We start from the raw sequence: 23,403 nt of genomic DNA, 5'->3' as shown, positions 1-23,403 counted from the left end.
TAATCGGAGCTGCAGCCACCGGCCTACGCCAGAGCCACAGCAACACGGGATCCAAGCCACATCTGCAACCTACACCACAGCTCACGGCAATGCCAAATCCTCAACCCACTGAGCAAGGCCAGGGATCGAACCCGCAACCTCATGGTTCCTAGTCAGATTCGTTAACCACTGCATCACCACAGGAACTCTTTTTTTTTTTTTTTGGCTGCACCCACATCATGCAAAAGTTCCTGGGCCAGGAATGAAACCCACACCATAACAGCAACACAAGCTCCTGCAGTGACAATGCTGGATCCTTAACCTGCTGCACCATAACGAGAACCCCTACTACTCTTTATTTTTTTTTCACTCTTTAGTTTTAATAACCTAATGCTTAAATACAAAACAAAGGAGCTGCATTACAGAAGATTAAGGATCTGGCATTGTCACTGCCGCAGCTCAGGTTGTGCTGTGGCGCAGGTTCAATTCCTGACCAGGGAACTTCCATACGCAAAAGGCACAGCCAACACACACACACACACACACACATATATACACACACACACAACACACACAAAACAACCTCTTACTCAATTTAAACAAATGTTTTCTGATACCCTCATACACGCTATTGCACCTGTCTGGAAGAACCCTGCCCATTTTATCTACCCCAAGACCTACTCCTCATTAAGAATGAGTAGAAATTAATCATCAGGGAAAAGAAAGATAAACCATGATGATATCAGACTGGCAAAATTAAAAGTGTCTGACAATATCAAGTACTGGCAAGGATGTGAAACAAAGAGAACTCTCATTCAGTGCTGGTGAGAGCAAATTGGTATAAACACTTGGAAAAGTAGTTTGTCAGTGTAGTAGGCTGGAAAAATGTCCCCCAAAAGATGTCCACGGCTTAATCCCTGGAAAATGAGAGTGTTTTTTATGTGGCAAAAAAAAGGACTTTGCAGATGTGAGTAAAGATTCTGCAATAAGGAGACTATCCTGGGTTATTTGTGTGGGCCCTAAGCGCAAGCACATGTATTCTTATGAGAGAGGCAAGGGGAGATTTGACACTGACAGAAAGGGAGTCAATGTAACTACAAAGGCAGAAACTGGAGTAATGCAACCACAAACCAAGGGATCCGGGCATCCACCAGCATCCAGAAGCAGGAGGAGGCAAAGAACAAATTCTCACCGACAGCCTCTGAAGGGAGTACGGGCCTGCCAATACCGTGACTTGGCCCCAGTGAATCTAATTTTAGACTTCAGGCCTTCAGAACTGTGAGAGAATACATTTATGTTGGGTTAATCCACCAGGTTTGTAGTGTTTGTTACAGTGGCCATGGAAACTAATTCAGCAGTATCTACCAAACCTCAACATGCTTTTGCCCATGTCTAGCAATTCTCCTTCCGGGTATATCCCAACAGACATATAAGCATTTGTTTCCTCCCCGCCAAAACAGCATAAGAATGTTCACAGCAGGAGTTCCCGTCGTGGCGCAGTGGTTAACGAATCCGACTAGGAACCATGAGGTTGCGGGTTCGGTCCCTGCCCTTGCTCAGTGGGTTAACGATCCGGTGTTGCTGTGAGCTGTGGTGTAGGTTGCAGACGCAGCTCGGATCCCTCGTTGCTGTGGCTCTGGCGTAGGCCAGTGGCTACAGCTCCGATTCAACCCCTAGCCTAGGAACCTCCATATGCCGTGGAAGCGGCCCAAAGAAATAGCAAAAAGACAAAAAAAAAAAAAGACAAAAGACAAAAAAAAAAAAAAAAAAAAAATGTTCACAGCAGCCTTATTCATTACATTACCAAACCAATGTCCAACAACAGTGCAATGCATGAACTACCTGTGGGATATTCATACAATGAATACTACACAGCAATAAAAATGAGTCAACTACAAATAAACACAGAATCTCACAAACACAACATTGAACAAAAGAAATCAGACACAATGGAGGGCATACTGTATGATTCCATTTGTATCAAGTTCATAAGAAGATAAAATTAACTATATCATTGAGTGACATAAAACTATAAAGTTAAAGAAAAGCAAGAAATTATTATTGTAAAAGCTAAAAGATAGGGTTCCTAGCTAGGAAAAGAGGGGGATTGTGATCAGGAGGGAACACATGACACAAGGGAGTGGGGGGACTTCTGGGGTGCTGGTAGTCTTTTTTTGTTTGTTTGTTTGCCTTTTCTAGGGCCGCTCCCAGGGCATATGGAGGTTCCCAGGCTAGGGGTCGAATTGGAGCTATAGCCACCAGCCTACACCACAGCCACAGCAATGCAGGATCCAAGCCATGTCTGTGACCTGCACCACAGCTCACCTACACCACAGCTCATGGCAACGCTGGATCCTTAACCCACTGCGCAAGACCAGGGATCAAACCTGCAACCTCATGGTTCCTAGTCGGATTCATTAACCACTGAGCCACGACGGGAACTCCTTATGTATTTTTCTTGATGTTGTATTTCACAATTTAAAAGTATCTTGCTGGTAGTGGTGATAATTTTTAATAAAACAGGGAGCTTTCCAATCTATGAAGCTTTCCTGGGTCCCTCGACCCAGGGGTCATCTGGGCTCCTCCAGCCTCTGCTGCTTTTTCAGTCACTGGCCACTCTGGACTGTGACCCATGGTGTCCCAGTCTGTCTCACCCCACAGAATAGGAGCACTCCAGAATCAGTGCGCAGGCTAGAGTCCTCTCAGGGTCCCCAGCAAAGGCTAGCCTGCCCAGGGAGCCTTAAGGAACATATGCTGCCACGCCCCAGGCACAATGGACCTGCCTCACGTTGCCCCCTCACATTGTCATCGTCAGGGCCCTTGTGTGTCTGCCGGCACTGAGGTAACAAGTGACTGCTGACCCAATGAAGGCACAGCTGACTCTCTGCATTGGCACTTACCTTTGACTCTTTCCATCTCCTCTCTACATCCCATTCTGGAATGTTCCCTAAGGACTCCTCGAGGGTTGTTCTCTGCCAGGAATAGCCCCTCTGTCATTGTGCTGAATTCCTATCCATCCTTCAAGAGCCAGCTTCAGGTTCCTCTCTGTGAAATCACGGCCCGCCTTCCTCTGAGCTCTCACAGTCCCCTATTTCCCTTGGCTGCAGCCTGTCCATGCCCCGTAGAATCTTTCCGGACTCCTGAAGCTCTTTGATCTCCCTGGGCTGTCCTCAAAGCCTGGGCCTGACCCACTTCTGGGCCTCAGGACTCTTCTTGTCAGACTTCCAACGCGGGTCTGACAAGCCCGTGCAAGCTCCACGGAGCAGGCGGTCAAGCAGACTCTGGAAGCGGCAACACCACCTTAAGTTTCCCGCCGCTGCTCCTGGCACACACTGCGCCTGTGCGGCTTGAGGACTCGCGCTTGCGCTCCCTTACTTCCGGTCTGAGGTATGCACGCGGTATGCACGTGCCACAAAAGATGCAACCCCCTCCAACCCCGCCTCCAACTGAAAAAGGTGGAGAGGGAGGGGTCTAAAGAAAGGGGCAGGGCCTGTAGGAGGGCGGACCTAAAGAATAGGGCGGGGCTTCAGCATGAAACTGAAGGGGCGGGGCTAGAGCAGGGCTAGAGCCAGAACTACTTTTCCAGTAAAGCGATGGAGCCCACCATTCAGAAATTCCGGTCGTGGGAATTTCCCCAAGACCTGAGGGAGAGGCAACTGCCAGAATTTAGCCCAGCAGAGGTGAGGACAAGCAGCAGCTCCCACACTCAAGCGCTGAAAACCCCCAGTAGAGGAAGGCTCCAAATCTTGAAAGGTGGTGAAAAGAAAGCCTACTCCAGTCCAAGCCCAGGAGTCCCCTAGCTGGAAGGAGAAAGAAGGTAGAAGCCCCCACCTGCCTTCCCAACCTGACTGCATCCACTAGGGGAGAGCTGTTTTCCACCTCAAGTGTTTCTCTACTCCTCTGGCAAGTCACATCACCTCTGTGAGCCCAAATCCTATCAAACATTGGGGTAAAAACCCTACTTCACACAGTGGCTAAGTATTAAATAGATCTTGTCTAGGTGCCCAACAGACCCTCACTCCCTCCCAGGGAAGGTAATGGAGACAGTGTGGGGTCACACAGCAACCAGCTGGACCAGGTCTTGACTCCTGGACTTGCCACTGTATCTATCCCTGTACATCCTTCTCTCTCAGAAAAGCCAGTGTCTGGGAATCCCTGCCCACCTCATCCCCATCTCCCCAGTCCAGGTTTCCTTCTCCCCTAGGAAGGAAAATCTCAGGTAACGTTTAAGAAAATTGAGTTCCAGAGTTCTCTGATGGCTCAGCAGGTTAAAAATCTGGCCTTTTCACTGCTATGGTGTAGGTTTGATCCCTGGTCTGGGAACTTCCGCATGCCACTGATGCAGCCAAACGTTAAAATAAAGGAACTTGAGTTGCTATACCCTTAAACAAGGAGTGGGGAAAGAGCAGGAAGCCATCAGCTCAGCTGTAGCCACAGGGCAGCAAGAAGTGCTGGTCTCAGGACTAGGAATAGCAGCCTGCAGCTCTATACTAGGCCAAGAACTCAAAGGTTGGTACTGGGACCAGGCTCTCCTCAGCTCCTTCCTTCAGCACATAAAAGAAAGAGTCCTAGAGAACATCAGTGCCCACCTATGCCCCAGCCAGGGCAGTTTTATTGGTGTCATTCATAAAAGGCCTTTCCCATCAGCCCCCAGCCTTTGCCTTCCCTTTCTGAGAAGGAAGTTGGTTTCTGGTCCTGGTCTCCAGGGAAATGGGACACTTGGCCAGATGCTGCCACAACAGATGTGACACTCTGGGTGTAGATCCATGAGGAAGTCTGTGTGCAGCTCCAGGGAGCAGAAGGTGGAGAGCCAGGCCTGTGTGTGGAAAACAGGCAGAGCCCTGGCTGGCTGTAGAAATGTGCGGGCAAGGTGAGCAGGCCCCAGATGCACCCCAGCTCCAGTGCCCACTGGTATGCCTGAAGCCCAAGGTTGGGGGTAGTACAATCAGAGATCCTGAGAGAGAAGCCCTTAGGCCAAAGAAGTAAGCAGAGCAGACCAGGGCAGGAGCCCCGGGGAGATTTCAGAAAGAGCAGTGTGCATGTGCACACAAGCCCAGGGCCATGGAAACAATGCGCAAGGGGCCTTTGGTGAGTGTGTGGCTATGCCTCCCTTTCTTTCTGATCTGCAGGCCTGACCCCCTGGCCTCCTAAAACTGAGGGAACACACCTGGGGGGTGGGGACAGGCGGGGGTGGGGGGGTGGGGGAAAGGAAACTCAACTGGAAGTGGTTTAGGCCTCAGAGCCCACATCCTGTGGGAGGGTCTGTCCAGGGGCCTGGCTGGCTGTCGCAGTCCTCAAAGCTGCTGGAGTGACAGTCCTCTAGGGATAGAGATGGTCATCGTCCTCCAGGGTGAAGGTGGCCTGGAGGCTGGGAGGTGGGTCAATCCCGCCAGATCCAGGATCAGGAGGCCTCAGGCAAGTGCCGTCCTCCCTCCTCCTCCATCAGCAGCAAGCGGCGCCGGCCAGCCTCGTAATCGGCTTCGTCCACACTGACCAGCAGGCGGACAGCCTCCCGGCCCACTGCCTCTCGCAGAGCCTCAGTCAGGAACACGCCCCGCAGGGCCTGCAGCAGGGCCCCACTCAGGTAGTCACCCCAGAAGGCGTCCAGATAGGAGAGCTCTGAGAACTTGATGTCACAGACCACCGAGCCCAGGTCCCTCGAGCGCAGCACTGCTGTAGCCTGCCCAAACACATCCAGCTGCCGCGCCAGTGCCTGGGGCCGCCGGGATGCCACGCCCTGCTCCAAGGCTGGCCCATGCTCACAGTACTCTGCTCGCACCCTGAGCCGGATATCTGAGGAGAAGGAGGGACTAGTTAGGGTGAGCCAACACCCAACACACACACAGCTTGGGGGACCAGGGGAAGAGGGGGACCGCCACCCTTCCTCCCTCCCTCAAGCCTCCTCCCACTGTTCCCCACCGGGGGGTGCACTGCATCAGCCCCACATCCTTCCCCCTTCTGGTAACCACACCCAAGTATGGGTGACACCCTCACTCGGCTTCCCTCCTGACCTGGTGACCCTGCTCTTCCCCTCACGTGTCTCACCACCTCCTTGCGGCTCCCCCCACCACCAAGCAGGTTCCGCCCAGCACTACCTCTCCTTCAGCAGGGGATGTTTAGTCCCCAGTCTCCGCAGGACTTGTTCCCTCACTTTCTTCAGGCCCTTGTTCAAATGCTGCCTTCCCAACAAGCCTGCCCCAACCACCCTATTTACCGCCACCACCACCTGGCCTCCGGAATTCCCTGTTCCCAGATCTTTGCTCCATTTCGTCCCAAGGCACATACCACTTACTTCTAACCCACTCTAAGCTTTCCCTTACTGTCAGGTGCATCACCTGTCTCTCCTCAATGTGAGTTCCCTGGAGGAAGGGATTTTTGTCTGTTTTGTTCACTTGTATAACCCCCAAGGCACACAGGAGGTGCTTGATATGCATTTGTGAAAGAACCAATGCATGCATGAATGGACTTGCTTTTAGGTCCCTCTTCTGCCTTAAAACCATGTGGAGCCAACCACATTCTCGCCCCCCCCACCCAACCAAGCAGCACCAAGCCCATGAAACTCAAGGAAGGAACTGGGCTCGCTCTACTGGAAGCAGGAGTTCTCTTTCCACAGAGGCTACTAAGAAGCTGCGCTGTAAGCCAGAGCTTCTGGGGACCATTTCGCCACTAGGAGAGGAGAGAATGAAACCTATACAAGGCCAAGGATAGAGAGAAAAAGACTCCTGAGTTCTTCCTGTGTGCCTGGAGCACCTGGATTTTCAGCTATCATCAATTTCCTTCTTGCTTAAGCCAGCCTGAGTTGACCTCGCTTAAAACCCTGTCCACATCCACCCAATCATTTGGCAGGTGGCAGCTGTGTGCAGGGGACAGGAATGGGATTTCCAAGGCTATCCCTGTAAATGTGACCTCAGGCCTATCACCTCCCTGTGTGATTACTGAATTCCCATCAGTGAATCGGGCTACTAACAGAACCTCCTATCCACTTACAACACAGGCTGTCCTGAGGATCAGCTGGAAATGACAACAAGTGTTTGTGACAAGAGTCACACAAACTCATTTATTAATTCACAAACAACCCTGTGGGGCAGGCCCTATTATCTCTCCAATTTACAGACAAAATGGAGACAAAGAGAAGTGATGTGATTTACCCAAGGTCACATGGCCAGGGGTGGCAGTGCATGACAGGGGTCACTGACCCTCCCATGCACCAGAAAGCAGCTTCAAGTCAGTGGAGCCGATTCCAACCCAAGAACCTTCAGGCACTAACTGTGACCTGGCGCAAGTTACCACCTCTCTGAGACAGGGTCCTGCCTAAACCAAGGGGACAATCCCTACTGGAAAAGGGCTGGTCAGATGATTTAAAATGGTGCAATGGTGGAGTTCCTGGTGTGGCATAGTGGGTTAGGAATCTGACTGCAGCAGCTTGGGTCACTGCAGAGGAGAGGATTCAATCCCAGGCCCAGAGCAGTTGGTTAAAGGATCCGGCATTGCCGCAGCTACAGAGTAGGTAGCAGCTGTGGCCCAGATTCAATCTTTGGGTGGGAGAACTTCCACCTGCTGTGGGTGCAGCCAAAATAGTAATAATAAAAATGAAAAATAAAGGCGTTCCTGTTGGGGCTCAGCAGATTAAGAACCTGAACAGTATCCATGATGATGCAGGTTCAATCACAGGCCTTGCTCAATGAATAGGTCAAGGATCCTGCATTGCCAGGAGCAGTGGTATAGGTCACAGATGTGGCTCGGATCCCACCTTGCTGTAGCTGTGGTATAGGTTGGCAGCTGCAGTTCCAATTCAACCCCTAGCCTGGGAACTTACACATGCCACAGGTGTAGTTCTAAAACATTAAAAACTAAAACAAAAATGAAAAATAAAAGTAGAGCACTATACATGGTGACTGATGACCGCTAAAGAATGGCAGCCAGGAGTTCCTGTCATGGCTCAGCAGAAACAAATCTGACTAGCATCCATGAGGACGCAGGTTCAATCCCTGGCCTCACTCAATGGGTTAAGGATCTAGTGTTGCTGTGAGCTGTCGTGTAGGTCACAGATGCTGCTCAGATCCTGCATTGCTGTGACTAAGGTGTAGGCTGGCAGCTACAGGTCCAATTTGACCCCTAGCCTGGGAACCTCTGTATGCTGAGGGTGCAGCCCTAAAAAGACAAAAAAAAAAAGCCAGCCACCAACAACTGTGAGGTCCCAAACAGTTTACCCTTAGAGATTCAGTGGGATCAGCCCTAGGGGCAGGGGCCACAGTCAATCCATCTGACAGATGAGATAATTGAAGCTCTGAGAAGGGAAGTGTGAAGCCTCTGACTCCCTTCACCTTTCACAGACTGTGTCACTGACAGAGCAGAAAGCAGAAGGCAGGTTCCCTGCTTCCCCAGGCAACTTCTCAGCACCACCCACTTCCTCCTCTCACCCCAAAACCCAAATGTTCCTCCTTCTGCCTTGAGAGGAACCTCACCCTTTCTGCTTAAGGCCCAGGAAAACCAGCCCAGCCTTAGCCTCCAGGACTTCCCACAGACCCAGCTCCCCCCATTCTAAGGACCAGATAAGACCTTTGGGCCCACATCCTTGACTCCTATGAGTGTCTAACCATGCCCTCAAAAAGCATGGGCCAGGGAACAGGGGACTGGGAGGAGCAGCACCTGTCCAAGGCCACACGGGGCTGCTCAGTGGCAGAGGCACAGAGCCTGGTGGCGGAGTCCGACAGACCTTGAGGCGAGTCCCGGCTCTGCCACTCTCTAGCTGTGGGGCCTTGGGCATGTGACCTCACCTCTCTGAGCCTCAGTTTCCCCATCTGAAAAACATAAAGAGACAAACAAGAGGTCCCTGCTGCACAATGAGGTCATGAGGATTAAATCAGGCAGCTCGTGAAGCACCTGACCCAGGGCCTAGACAGAGAGGTGCCCAAAAGCAGGAACTGTGATTTTGACACTCACCCCTCTACCCCCCACCCTGGGCCTCTGCCTAGGTCTTGCCCTCTCTCACCTGGGGCCCTGAGTGAACCTCCTCCCTTATCTCCTCAATCCCCACTACTGACTACCAGACCCTGCCCTGCAGCCAAAGCTTCCAGCACAAGCCTTACTCAAAAAACCTGTCCATCTCCCCTGCCCCAAATGCCCAGTGACTCCCCTCCCAGGTGGCCTTTCTCTTTGGCACAGACCGGCGGTAGAGACTATCTGTTCGCCCAGAGCCCACTGGGCACGGTAGGGGTGGAAGGAGGGCAGGATCAGGGTGAACCCACGTGTGTCTATTCATTCCTCCATCCGACAGAGATTTACCAACAGCCAGGAATGCTGGGCAGACATGAGGGCCCCGCCACAAATGGGGCTGGGAGCCAAGTGAGCCCCAGTCAAGGACCCCTCAAGGGGGCCAGGCCCTCCCTGGGTGCTTTCTCTATCTTAACCCTGAGTTCTCACAGCACTTTCATTACCCTGTTTACAGCGGAGGAAACAGTCCAACCTCTGGTCTGGAATACAAGAGGATGGCACACAGAAGAGGAGGACAGGGAAGCTCCACCAGGGAAAAGGAGAAACATGCATCATCTGAGCCACGGCTCCAGCCCCGGCCTGAACCACGGGCGTCTCGAGCGCTCTCCTTACTTCTCTCCTCAGCTCACCCACAGGGGCCTTTTATACAGTGCGTACTACACTACCTTCACACGCTGCACATCTACCAACCTTTTTTTTATTATTAAACATGCAGGTAAAATTTCATTTATTTATAATTTATTTTTTCATTTTCTAAGGCCGCACCAGCGGCACATGGAAGTTCCTGGGCTAGGGGTCAAATTGGAGCTGCATCTGCTGGCCTACACCACAGCCACAGCCACGCCAGATCCGAGCAGCTACACTGCAGCTTATGGCAACGCTGAATCGTTAACCCACTGAGCGAGGCCCAGGATTGAACCTTCGTCCTCGTGGATACAGGATGAGTCACCTGCCTGAGGCCAAAGAGGCAGAAGTGGTTGAGCTGGAATTTCAACCAAGATGCCTGGCTCCAGAGCACCAAAGCTTTTAACTATCCCTATCCTGTTTGCTGCCTCTCAAACAACCATGGCTATGTGAAGTCTATAATTGAAAGCCATCCCAAGGGTCAGGAGAGAAAATTATAGAGAGTGAGTTGTAATTTAGATCGAAATGATCAGAGAGGGCCTCTCTAGGAAGTGATGTTTGCAGTGAAATGTGAAGAAGACAAGTAGGTCGAGACAGGAACACAGTGAAAAGAGCAGAGCAGCATTCCCAGAAGAGAGAACGGCGTATATGAAAAATCCAGAGGCAGTAAATGAACTTGGGGAATTCACAGGCTGGACCATGATGGAAAAGGGCACAAGGGGACAACTGGAGGGGCGGGGCTGACCATGCCCTGGCGGCCAGGGTAGGGAATCTGGGGGCCTCCTCCATAAAACCACCTCACCCCAGCACCTGTTCTCATGGAGCCACTATAAGGACTACATGGCTGGGTGCAGATAGAGGGCTGAGGCCAGTGCCTTGTACATAATGAGTCCTCTGAGAACAGCACGAAGGAAGTGGCCTCATCAAGTCACGGAGACAACCCGGGCTGCTCTGCAGAAGCAGCAGGACAGTAAGGAATAGAACCCAGGCGGGCCAAAGGTGGCTGGCTCAGGATGGAAGCCAGACACATGGAGAGAAGTATATGGACCAGCCCAGGTATGACAGTGAGGGTGCACACGGGAAGAGCACCCAGCACCCACGTGACCTGGGCTGAGACCTAGCTGAATAGTTTCCTCTAGCCAGGAACACCAGGCATTTGTTCACAGTCCCTCTCCACTGGCAGGGAAATGCTCCCTGTCCCAGGGCGAGGGAAGAGCTGCTCTTGCTTCCGGCACTCAGATGGGCCCTAGCACCCTCTTGTCCCCCAGCCCACGTCTCACCAATCTCTCTCCTGCAGCAGAATGGCCCACAGAGGGAAACAGAAGGGGCTGCCCAGCGGAAGACCAGGGAAGGTATGAGAGACAGGCCTAGGTGAGCAGGTGAGCAGCCTTGTATGCCAGACACTGTGCTGACTGTGGCTGGAGACCAGGGATGAATCTACTCAGGCCTCCCCTCTGGGAGTTACTAGGAGGAAAGGCTAAGGACAGAGAGGACCTGTGCTCCCATGCCTGGCAGAGAGAAGCAGCCAGCAAGCTTAAAGGGACAGACTCCGCCCTCTGATGCCACACCCAGGGCCAGCACCACCCTCCTCTGGACAACAGCTGGATGCCTCCCCTGCTCCAGTCTCTTCCCCAAGGCACAGAGTCAGCGTGTCAACTATAAGTTCATCAGCCTCTCCTAAACTAATGGAGAGAGGCAGTGAGAAGACGACACAGCCAAGGGCATTAAAGATAAGCAGCCTCTGCCGGCCTCCTGAGAAGGGAGCACGATGCCACCCAGGAGGTGAGCTTGATAAAAACATCAGGAGTTCCCGTGGTGGCGCAGCAGAAATGAATCTGACTAGGAACCATGAGGATGCAGGTTCGATCCCTGACCTCGATCAGTGGGTTAAGGATCTGGGGTTGCCGTGAGCTGTGGTGTAGGTTGCAGATGAGGCTCGGATCTGGCGTTGCTGTGGCTCCGCTTCAACCCTTCCAGCTTCCTCGAGATCCCATCACCACTAATGGCACGTTCCCACTCAGGCCTTCCCTCCTGCTGTCCCTCTATCTGAAACACCCTTCCCCAGCTATCCGCATCCTCCTCCCTCTCTTCCTCTGAGAGACTCTCCTAGACCACCCTATCTTGAAAATACATCTCGAACTGCATTTCCCATCATCCTCTGCCGGCTAGCCCTGCTGTGTTCCTCTTCACAACTGATATCTGAAGTTTCTCTCCTTCTCGTAGCTTTCTGCTCCCACCACAACACAAGCTCCATGAGAGCCAGGCCCTCCTGTCACTAGGATGTAAGCACATAATAAGTGCTCTCTAAATACATGTGGAATAACCAAACAAACAAACCTGAGCTTCAGCCCAGCCCTGCCACTCTGCACAATGGGGGATGTCATCACTACCTCAAGGGCAATCTTGAGAATTCAAGGTCAAGTGAGTAGCACACCCAGCAGCACAGTGTACAGCAGAAGCCCTGAGAGGGATGCAGAAAGTCACAGGTTCTGTGTCTGAGCCCAGGATGCCCCATGGCCCCTTCCTCACACTCTGAGGCCCTCAGGTTAGTCCGGTTCTCTACCTCAGTGGAGGGTGGCCGACTGGGGGTCAATCCCCGTATCTGTCACAGGTGAGGAGGGGGCAAGAATGGTAGGCCCCTTCCTCATTCAGGTCTAGAGAGGCCTCCTTCTCCTTTGGGATTAAGCCGTCTCCATTTCCAGAGGGGAAAACCAGGGCCCTACTGGGGAGAGCCTCACTCCAGCCCCACCCTACCTGGTGAGTCAGCAGTCAGACCTGCTCACCCATCCCCGCATCAAGAGCCAGCCACACCCAGGTTAACCTCCCCACCCTCAGAAAAGAGACCTGAAGCCTCCACTAGCAAGACCCTCCCAAGCCTCCCTAAGGAAGCAGTGACTTTCCAGGCTATTTTGCCAGTGGGTGGCTCTGGTCTGCCTGACGTGGAGAAGAGTCACGACAGAACAGCCACCTCCTCAAAGACCAGCTCTATTGCTCTGTTCCTTCTGACAACACCCAGCATAGGCATCTACTGCCTCATCTATGGATTGGATGGGCTGCCCAGGGTCTGGGGGGCTGCGATGGGCACTAGGAGGAGCCTAAAAGCTCTGCAGACAGGCTGCGGTCTCTTGAGAAACGCAGAGCTGCTGCCACCCCCATCCTCATCTTCCCGCGCCTGTAATTCCACCTCCCGACCCGCCTCAGCCTAAGCCTCTCGCTAGCTGATACCCTTTGTGACCCAAGGCTTGCCCAACGCAGAGAAGCAGGTACCAGAAGGGTGTGTGGGGCTGTGTGAGAAAGAGTGTCCACCCACTGTGCCCTCCCCTCAGGACCAGGGGGAGTTTCTCAAGTGCAAGGTCTGCATGAGTCTGCACAACAGAGTCCCCAGCCCACACAGCCCCACTTGCCTGCCGGTCCTATACCCAAAGTGTTTTATTTCCTTAAGCCCACCTCCTTCTCACCCTCTCCACCGCCACTATCCCAGGCCAGACCTCTGCCTCATCCTTGATGGACTGCTTCCGCTTTGCTGAGTTTACTTCATGTGCACCTGACAGAGCATGTGCTACGTGTCCAGCACCGTTCTAAGCACTTAGCAAATTCTAACTCATTTATTAACTTATTTTCCAGATGGAATCAGAATTCCCTTACAAACTGGTATCAGATCACCACACTCCCAGCTAAAAACCCTTGCACAGCACTTGACACATAGAATAAAATCCAACTTGATCTGCTCTGAGGCCTGCCAGGCCCAGCTGCTTGGCCCCTGCCTGGCTCACTTCTCCACCTACAAACGAAATTGAGTGCATGGGGCTATCAGGGAAGGTTTCCTGGAGGCAGTGGCACACAACATAATCCTTTAACTATGGGTAGGATATAGACAAGCAAGACGTCAACAGTAAGAACAAGGGAAAGAATAAGGATTCCACTGTGCTGAACAGACGCATGGAGCCACTGCCTCCCCTAGGTGTCACAGCCCAGACGAGGGCCCGCCTCCCCCACCCTCCAGCTCTACAGCCTAACACGGGGACTGTGCATGCACTCCCTGCCACACACACAGGCACCTACCACAGGTCACTTTGCCTTCTGAGGTGGGCCTGGCTGGCTCTTGCTGCTGCTGGGGTGCGGCTGGGCCCCCTCTCCGCCGCCGTCTGGCACCACCATTGGGACGGCCACGACTCCGCCGCTGCCGCTTGGCTGGAGGGGAACCTGAGGAGACAAAGATGGGCTGGGTTAAGGACCAGATGATAGGTGAAGCACCAAGGTGGGTGCCCGAGGAAGTGCTCAAGGCTAGAGTCCATGCTGCGAGATGCTGGGAGCGCTCCTCTGCTTCCTGGACCATAAAATGGAGAATACGTCCAAGGCAGCATCATCCAGAAGGACAGATGAGCACATCCCACCACCTGGCAGTCCCACCCCCAGGAGTGACCCTAGAGAAACCTGAATGCTCGCACCAGGAAACAGACAGACAACAGTCACTGCCACACTGTCTCCAGTTTCTAACTCTGTAAATCTGAAAACAACGTAAATGTCTGGCCGAAAGAATACAGAGTAATTTCTAGATGCGCTGCCTAATAAAATAAAAGGAGGTATACAAAAAAAAACTATCTATAGTTTGCTATGTTTATCAAAAAAAAAAGGAAGAAAAAGAATATATACATATCTGGAGTTCCTGTCGTGGCTCAGTAGTTAACGAATCCAACTAGGAACCATGAGGCTGCGGGTTCGATCCCTGGCCTCGCTCCGTGGGTTAAGGATCTGGCGTTGTCGTGAGCTATGGTGCAGGTCACAGACGCGGCTTGGATCCTGCGTTGCTGTGGCGCTGGCGAAGGCCGGTGGCTACAGTTCCGATTCGACCCCTAGTCTGGGATCCTCCATATGCCACAGGAGCAGCCCTAGAAAAGGCAAAAAGATAAAGAAAAAAAAAAAAAAAAAAAGAATATATACATATCTGCTATTTTTCCAAGATGAGACACTGAATGAATGAAATGAATGAATGAATGAAATGAAATGAAATGAATGAAACTGATTATCTATTGAGGGGGAGGGAGACAACAATGGAAATGACACTTCCAAGAACATCTTTTTAGAGTTCCTATCGTGGCTCAGTGGTTAACGAACCTGACTAGTATCCATGAGGACGCTGGTTCAAGCCCTGGCCTCGGTCAGTGGATTAAAGATGTGGCATTGGCGTGAACTACGGTGTAGCTTGCAGACGTGGCTCGGATCCTGTGTTGCTGTGGCTATGGTGTAGGTTGGCAGCTATAGCTCCAATTCGACCCCTAGGCCTGGGAACCTTCATGTGTCATGGGTGCAGCCCTAAAAAGACAAAGACCGCCCCCAAAAAAAGAAAGAACGTCTTTTTTAATATACCTTAATTTTTGTTTTGTTTTGTTTTTTATGCCCTCACCTATGACATACGGAAGTTCCTGAACCAGGGACTGAATCTGAGACACCCAAGCTGCTGCAGTTGTTCTCTTTTTTTTTCTTTTACATTTTTTTTTGGCTGACCTGCGGCATATGGAGCCCCTGGGCCAGGGATCAGATCCAAGCCACAGTCGTGACCTAAGCCACAGCTTCAGCAATGCCAGATCCTTAACCCACTGTGCTGGGCCAAGGATCGAACCCATGTCCCAGCACTCCCAAGATGCTGCTGATCCTGTCGTGCCACAGTGGGAGCTCCTGCAGTTGGCTTCTTAATCCACTGCACCATAGAGGGAAGTCCTTTACCTACTTTAATTTTGATTTTAGAATCATGTAAATGGTTTACAAATTCAAAAAATTAACAACTATAAAGTTAAACACAAACAGAAACAAATAAATCTAACTGTATATATAACTGGCAACAAACAGGAAGATAAAATGATTTCAAGTAACTAGGAAGAACATTCTCACTGTAAATTCTCAGTAGGATATACTCTGAAAACAATTAGAGCCACAAAAAATCTTGTATTTCATTCAGTAGACAAATCAGCACTAATGCTCACATTGTAATTTTGAAGCTACTTTATTACTGTTGTAAAATAAAGCAAATAAACCCATGCCTTAATTATTATTAAGAACCAAGATTTTCAGTGTAATACAAAAAAATCTTTGTAGTGTTCACTTTGAATTGAAAACACTAATATGAACACTTATTTAAAAGCACAGTTTCTCAGCATTCCCTGGTGGCCTAGCAGTTTAAGGATCCAGCACTGTCACTGCTAAGGCATGGATTGCTGCTGTGGCATGGGTTCACTCCCTGGCCCAGGAAATTGACATGCCACAGGTATGGCCAAAAAAAAGGAAGGAAGGAAGGAAGGAAAAAAAAAAAAAAAAAGCACACCCCTAGCTCTGTTCACTAAAAACAGCCCAGAAACAATGCACACACTCAGCACCCAGATCTTGGTCTCCAAATACCACGGCCTCTGGAAACATCTGATTCCAAGGCTGGGGAAAGGAAAATACAAGTGCATCCAGGACATCCTACAGTCCTACACAGCAGGAAGCACCCAAAGAATATGGAGACACAACAAAAAGACATAGGAGCTAGCCAATTTGAACATCGGGAGGAATAACTAATTGATTATAACATAGTAAATAAATAAGAACGTGAGTCCATGGTGATACCCTCCACTAAATAAAAAGGGAGGGAGGGAAAGAGAAAAGTAAAACTCCTCTTGAGAAAATGCCAGCTAACAGACAGAAAAGAATTAGAAGCATTCCCTTGGGTCACTGCTGTGGAGCTGATTCAATCCCTGGCCCACGACTTCCACATGCTATAGGTGTGGCCAAAAAAATAAAAAATTATAAAATCACCATTTTGTGAACACCAATGTAATAACTTGTTCAGGCAGGGAACACCAATGGCTGCTAAACCCACTGGGGATACTTTTGGGGAACAGGATATGTCAAAGTATATCTCAGATTATTCACTAACCACAAAGGGAAAATGTCTCTATACAAAGGATAAATATGACAGATACTACCTTATCCAAGTGATCAAACTTGCTCACTCACAATAGGAAAACCACGCCTTATGTGCCTCCTGACATTTCCTAATATGAAGCCCACAGTTATCAACCAAGGGGCATTCATGCCAAAAATACGTAACCTGAATTTAACCAACTCTCCAAACCCAATTTCAAAAACATACAGGACAGAAGAATAAGTTAAACAAACCATCAGGAAATTATCAGACACATCTGGAAATAGGACACTGAACAAAACAAGTGGCCTGGTAGGGTCAAGAGGTCAATGTCATGGGGAAAAAAGGAAAAAGGTATTGGAGGAAAATTCGTTCTATAGCGAGAGATTAAGGAGACTGATAAGTGAGTGCACAATAATATAACCATGAGTGGAATCTGAAGATGCAGACAATTTTGAGACAATCTGAAAATGAATGATCAGGCTATCAGAGAATTAGCACTTATGTCCTTTCTTAGGTATGATAATAGTCTTGAAGTGGTATCAGAAAATCTCCTTATTCTCAGGAGATGCCTGCTAATTTAGGGGTAAAATGTCCTAATGCCTATAATTTACTTTCAAAGAATCCAACAACAACAAAAAAACTAGAATTATACATACACACACATAAAGCAAAACCAGTACAATGTTAAAACTACCAGAAGATATGGGCATGTTCACTGTACTTACTAATCTTTCAACTTCCCTGAAATCCTTTGAATGATTAAAAAATTGGGAGAGGAGTTCCCGTTGTGGAGCAGTGGTTGACGAATCCAACTAGGAACCATGAGGTTTTGGGTTCGATCCCTGCCCTTGCTCAGTGGGTTACAATCCGGGGTTGCCATGAGCTGTGGTGTAGGTTGCAGACACAGCTCGGATCCAGCGTTGCTGTGGCCCTGGTGTAGGCCAGCGGCTTCAGCTCCAATTAGACCCCTAGCCTGGGAACTTCCATATGCCACGGGAGCAGCCCAAGAAATGGCAAAAAGACAAAAAAAAAAAAAAAAAAAAAAAAAAAAAAAATTGGGAGAGGTGAAGTTCCCATCGTGGCTCAGCAGAAAAGAATCTGACTAGTATCCATGAGGATGCGGGTTCGATCCCTGCCTTACTCAGTGGGTTAAGGATCTGGCGTTGCCATGAGCTGTGGTGTAGGTCTTAGACGCGGCTCAGATCTGGTGTGGCTGTGGCATAGGCCAGCAGCTGCACCTCTGATTGGACCCCTAGCCTGGGAACCTCCATATGCCCTAAAAAGACAAAAAGACCAAAAAAAAAAAAAAAAAAAATTGGTAGAAGGAAGGACAGTAGATAAATTAATCGGCACAGAAGTTAAATGAAACCATTGGAGTTTCCCTCATGGCTTAGTGGTTATCAAATCCAACTAGGAACCGTGAGGTTGTAGGTTCGATCCTTGGCCTCGCTCAGTGGGTTCAGGATCTGGCGCTGCCATGAGCTGTGGTGAAGGCTGGCGGCTACAGCTCTGATTCGACCCCTAGCCTGAGAACCTCCATATGCCACAGGTGCGGTCTTCAAAAGACAAAAAAAAAAAAGAAAGAAATTAAATTAAATCAATTAGAGATACCCACCATGAATAAATCTCAGAAACATGTCCAGGAGTTCCCGTCGTGGCGCAGTGGTTAACAAATCCGACTAGGAACCATGAGGTTTTGGGTTCGGCCCCTGCCCTTGCTCAGTGGGTTAACGATCCGGCGTTGCCATGAGCTGTGGTGTAGGTTGCAGATGCGGCTCGGTTCCCGAGTTGCTGTGGCTCTGGCGTAGGCCAGTGGCTACAGCTCCGATTCGACCCCTAGCCTGGGAACCTCCATATGCCGAAGGAACGGCCCAAGAAATAGCAAAAAAAGACAAAAAAAAAAAAAAAAAAAAAGAAACACATCCAACAAAAACAGCCATGTTAAGAATGACACCCATGATGTGATGCCACTGAGGTGAAATATAAAACCACAAGAAACAATTCCATTCCTTGCTTCTGGACACATGCTTTTGCAGCAATAATAAACACACACAGCAATACTGAAACAGAATCACCCCCGGGGCCCCTTTCTTGATGGATCAGGATGGGATAGGTTTATCAGGGTTCAGAAGGAAGAGAGGACACTGCTGTCACACCTGCAGGGGTGGGCTGGGCTCACCTGTCTCCCACTGATCCTGCTGAGCATTTGAAGAACGGCTCGACTGCCGACGGCGCCGGCAGCTGCTCTCAGTTCTCTCTGAGGAAGAGCTGGATGTGCCATAGCTGTAGCGTTCTGGAGAGACTGAGGAGAAAGAAAAATGGAAAGAAGTATTCAAAGCCTCCAGCCTCTTCCAGGCCCAGCCTCCAATTCCCAACCCCTGAGACAAATGCCTGCCCCACAGGGTACCTGAGCTCCCCAGCAGTCAAAGCCCACATACCCACTCCCTCAGAAACACCTCAGGCCAGGATAAAAGACTCATCACCTCCCAGGGCCACCCCAACCATAGCTACAGCAGCTCTAACTGTCAAGGTTATTCTGTAAGCAGAGTTCTGGTCAGGATTCCTGCAATGCTACCCCTAGTCAATTGCCCCGGTTCTTCCTAAGGCCCCCAGGGGTAAGCAAGCCTCTGCAGGCTGCTTAAATCCTCTCTTCCACGGCCTGACCTCCAGATATATTTTTGCAGCAATGCCCAGTTCTGCCCTTCTCCTGGTTATCCAAATCCCATGGGCTTGCCCTGAGCAGGGAAGCTCACAAGCACCCTCCCCGAACTAGCCACAGAACCTCTAGCAACCCAGCCAAAAGTGCAACAGTTCAGAGACTATGCACACAAGGGGCTCCCATGCCTTAAACCCTCCCAGCTCCTCTCCTTCTCATGACCGCTGTCCTCTAGGAGTACTCCCCTCACAAGAACTAAGGGCATCAACTCTGGAGACAAACCAGCAGGGTTTTAATCCTAACTCCCACTTCCTGGTCTGCAAGCTTGTGTGTGACATAGCTTCTCACCTACCTCTCTCTGTCCTTACTTAGATCTCTACTCTTGCCACACTGGCCTCTGATAATGCCAAACTCGCCGCTGTCTCAGGGCTTAAAAGCCTGCCTTTCCCTCTGTCTGGAATTTTCTCCTCTGAGATTTATGCACCATGGCGGCTGTACAGCCTCAGTTCAAATGTCATCTTTTCAGAAAGGTCTTGACTGGTAATAGAATCTTAAAAGGGCCTCCCTTCACTCTGAGGCACTCAATTCCCCACTCTCTCTCTCTCTGCTCCACCACTTTGTTTCAGTCTTCCTATAAACACATCTAAAAAGTAAATCCTTCATTTGTCTTAAAGTCTGAAACCCCTACTAAATGTAAGCCTCATAGAACAAACACTTTTGTCAGCCACGTCACGCTGTATCTCCTGTCCCCTCTTCCCCATTCTCTAGGCGCACAGAATTTAATTATTTTATGTAGGCAAGCTGCTTAACTCTTCTGAACCCGTTTTCCCTATACAGTGGGAACAGTGACAGGACTTCCTCTTAGGATTACCAATAGGATATAAGGTAACAGTACATATATAAGAAGGGCTGACCGCTGTGCCTGGCATGAAATAAACCTTCCGTGAACAGTGGCCACAAACACTGATATTGATGCGGCCAAACTCCACAAGCTCACCCCTCCCAATGCCATGCCTCCTCCCGCTTATGTTTCTCTTTGATACCCAAGGGGGAGGAAAGCGTGAGATGGGATGTACATTGTCCGATATGGCACTCCCCACATCTGGCAGCAAGGCCCTCTCCCCACCGGAAGTGTGTCACCCGCCCAGTCAACCATACCTGGCCGGCGCCGCTTGCGCGCCAGGTGCGGCAGCAAGTCGTGGCGGGCCAGCACGCGCAGGAGTTGCCCCAGCAGCCGCAGGTTGCTCTCGTCGCACTGCCCGCGGCGCTCCAGCTCCAGCAGCAGCTCCAGGCCGCTGCGGGCGCGGGCTAGGCCGCCGGCGGCGCCTGGGACCTCGTCCAGCAGGAAGGCTAGCAGCTCCAGCTCGCACTCAGTCAGTTGCCCGCCCACCACCTCGAACATGCGGTGAAGCGACAGCATCCCGTAGTAGTCCAGGCACTCATCCTCCTCCCAACTCGGGGCCGGGGTCGACCCGGACAGCGCCATACCCGGGGGAGAGGAGGCGGAACCAGCTCGGAACGAGGGCCTAGAACCCACACAGCGGGGTCTGTGGTCAGCTACGCGGGGGCCTGGACCTCACTGCCGCCGGTGCGTCTCTCCTGCTGCGTGCCGCCGGGCAGGGCCACCCTCAAGTCCCAGCCGTGTTAGCCTCCCCCTTTTCCTACAAGAGAATGGTATCGCCCGAGGTCCCCTAGTAACAGGTCGAGACGCCAGACCCCACTAGTCCTCCAACCACTCCGGCTGGCCAAGCCCGAACGCCCCTCCCCGGGTGGTATGTTCCAAACAAGCCTCCGGACCCAAGAGATTCATTCGAAACAAGCCTGGGGACCCAACGCACGGCACCTTTCCGACTGCCCTTTGACTTTGAGTACCAATGTCCGGACATGCCCCTTGACTCTGTCCAGTGGTACAGTCCGATCAGCCCCACAGCTCCACCTAAGTGGTGCCGTCCAAAAGTGACCCTCTGCCCGGACCAAAGCAGTCCTTCGCTCCACACGGGTAGCGCAGTCGGAACCCGAGCCCAGAGCCCCGTAAGGGCGGTACCGCCCTCTCCCCAGCACCCAGGTTGGTCCAGTCTACCGCCACCAGTCGCTCTTAGATCTCTCTAGATCCTCACCGAATTCCGGCGTCTGAAGACTCCTGGGCGATGGCCACAGCCACTTGTTTTGGATCTTTCTGGCACCTTCTCTATTATTACGCCTGCGTCACCTCGCCCCTCCTCCTTCCCCCAACTCGCGCAGGTGCGACCGACACGCCCCCTAGGCGCATGCGCAGTGAGGCTTCCAAGCCCCTCCCCCCGGGACTGCTTCCCCAACTGGAGCGTTTGCACCGCCTCTGCTGCGCCTGCGCAGACCGAGAGCTGTTCAGCGTCTGAGCTGCTTCTGGGACCCCTTTGCAGGATTGCTTCTGCCCGCGGCATAAGCCACGGATTCTTTGTTCCCCCGTGTCACGACCTGTTGAAACTACTAATGTCACGGGCTACAGCTCCCTCCTAATCATGACCTAGGCTCCTACTTTACCACTGCTCCTGATGCCCATGGCGAAGGACCACAATCACGACCGTCCTGACTCCAGAGTAGCACCTAGACCTTTTATGATAGGGACTTGGACTCTCCTCTATTAGACTGCTTCTTACTTCCGTTGACAACCTACATCTCATCTGGGCCACCTCACCATCCCAACCGGAATCTCCCCTCATCCAACAGAAATCCCCCATCTATAAGTTCCTTCCCTGATCAAGACCAGGACTCCCGCATCTCATGTTAGGAACAAATACCTCATTCCTGATTGCAATTGGGTCCTCCATCTCCATTCTGCACCTTCCCATGGCATCCATCACGATTCCATTAGTCAGACACGCCCTCTCCCAGCAACTCAAACTCCCCTCCTATAACCTTTTCCAATCTCTACCCTCCAAGGTCACAGGGATTCCCAATACCTCCTCTCTAACCTGCACCTATGAGTTTTACTCTGGCAAGAGAGGTCTCTATCAAAAGAGCTGGTGACTGGAGTTCCCATCGTGGCTCAGTGGTTAACGAATCCGACTAGGAACCATGAGGTTGCAGGTTCGATCTCTGCCCTTGATGAGTGGGTTAAGGATCCCGCGTTGCCCTGAGCTGTGGTGTTGGTCGCAGACGCAGCTCGGATCCCGCGTTGCTGTAGCTCTGGCGTAGGCCAGCGGCTACAGCTCCGATTCGACTCCTAGCCTTGGAACCTCCATATGCCCCAGGAGTGACCCAAGAAGTGGCAAAAAAGACCAAAAAAAAAAAAAAAAAGTTGGTGACTGAGCGCACATGGCACGCCCTGCCTCCCCCACTTATGTGACTCAAAGTTAGGGCTGGCACGCCTTGAAACAGATCTCCTTCCCCAACTGGTTCCCCACCCCCGGAATTATCACCCCCTTGAGAGGTGGGAGGGCTGGGTTCTACCTGGCATAAGCTCAGCACTAGCTCTGCTTGGGCTGCAGCAGTGACCTCTAAAGAGTCCCTTCCTCTCTCTCCAGTGGCAGCTGTCATCTACTGAAACTCAGCCTTGGGCTGGACACACAGTTGGCCCCTAGTAACTGAATATCATTGAATCAACTGACAAGAGAGAGGAAAGGGAAAGCAATTTTACAAACTAGGAAGGACCATGTCCACGTTAGGTGGTTACAGTGAGCATTCACAGTGTAGGAGGCCCTATGCTGAGTGCTTTTACCTGTTTGATTTCATCCAGTCCCTTCACCCGTCTTTGAGGTGAATATGATTCAAGACCATTTTAGGAGTTCCCGTCGTGGCGCAGTGGTTAACGAATCCGACCAGGAACCATGAGGTTGCGGGTTCGGTCCCTGCCCTTGCTCAGTGGGTTAACGATCCGGCGTTGCCGTGAGCTGTGGTGTAGGTTGCAGACGCGGCTCGGATCCCGCGTTGCTGTGGCTCGAGTTGCTGTGGCTCTGGCGTAGGCCAGTGGCTACAGCTCTGATTCGACCCCTAGCCTGGGAACCTCCATATGCCGCGGGAGTGGCCCAAGAAATAGCAAAAAAGACCAAAAAAAAGACCATTTTATTATTATTATTATTATTTTGCTTTTTAGGGCCGAACCCTCAGCATATGGAAGTTCCCAGGCTAGAGGTTGAATCAGAGATGCAGCTGCCAGCCTATGCCACAGTGACACAGGATCTGAGCCACTTCTTCGACTTATACCACAGCTCATGGCAACGCCAGATCCTTAACCCACTGAGTGAGGCCAGGGATCGAACCCGCATCC

The 23,403-nt window shown here is 51.2% G+C and overlaps 2 protein-coding genes across 18 annotated transcripts in view; both read right to left on the bottom strand.

The window, feature by feature from the left end:
* Window positions 1-3,313, bottom strand: part of POU2F2 (POU class 2 homeobox 2) — a 96,923-nt gene extending 93,610 nt beyond the window's left edge. For all 8 annotated transcript variants that reach the window (XM_084958614.1, XM_084958606.1, XM_084958616.1 and 5 more), the window contains exon 1: window positions 2,880-3,313. The gene's annotated coding sequence lies outside the window, so the exon portion shown is untranslated. The remainder of the gene's footprint in view (window positions 1-2,879) is intronic.
* DEDD2 (death effector domain containing 2) lies at window positions 1,756-21,320 on the bottom strand. 10 transcript variants are annotated; one of them, XR_014806295.1, is made up of 6 exons: window positions 21,275-21,320; window positions 20,316-20,818; window positions 18,681-18,803; window positions 13,660-13,800; window positions 8,629-8,780; window positions 1,756-5,772 (listed from the first exon to the last, which is right to left on the bottom strand). XR_014806295.1 is itself a non-coding variant. In XM_013988629.3 (5 exons), exons 2-5 carry the CDS (start codon window positions 20,641-20,643, stop codon window positions 5,381-5,383), a joined length of 984 nt encoding a protein of 327 aa, XP_013844083.3. In that variant the 5' UTR covers window positions 20,644-20,818; window positions 21,275-21,320; the 3' UTR covers window positions 1,756-5,380. The 10 variants fall into 10 exon arrangements, 4 of the variants coding, with proteins under 4 accessions (XP_013844083.3, XP_084817230.1, XP_084817231.1 ...); XR_014806294.1 differs by having other exon boundaries at window positions 20,316-20,683; XR_014806296.1 differs by having other exon boundaries at window positions 4,562-6,037; window positions 6,241-8,780; window positions 20,316-20,683.
* Window positions 21,321-23,403: the final 2,083 nt, after the last annotated feature.

The sequence above is a fragment of the Sus scrofa genome, chromosome 6 (assembly GCF_054392235.1).
Source record: "Sus scrofa isolate SSC_HxYL_T2T_F1_AM1 chromosome 6, Sscrofa_HxYL_maternal_Yorkshire_Landrace_v2.0, whole genome shotgun sequence".
Taxonomy (NCBI): domain Eukaryota; kingdom Metazoa; phylum Chordata; class Mammalia; order Artiodactyla; family Suidae; genus Sus; species Sus scrofa.
The sequence above is the reverse complement of the archived record's forward strand: the minus strand, read 5'-3'. Positions and strand labels throughout refer to the sequence as shown.

What these genes read in the sequence shown, in the direction of transcription:
- DEDD2 (XM_013988629.3), bottom strand. Translation starts at nt 20,643, where the DNA reads ATGGCGCTGTCCGGGTCGACCCCGGCCCCGAGTTGGGAGGAGGATGAG. An exon ending in GCGCAAGCGGCGCCGGCCAG is followed by an intron (nt 18,804 to 20,315) that starts GTATGGTTGACT and finishes CTTTCTCCTCAG; the next exon opens with TCTCTCCAGAACGCTACAGC. An exon ending in AGAAGGCAAAGTGACCTGTG is followed by an intron (nt 5,773 to 13,659) that starts GTAGGTGCCTGT and finishes CCTTCTCCTCAG; the next exon opens with ATATCCGGCTCAGGGTGCGA.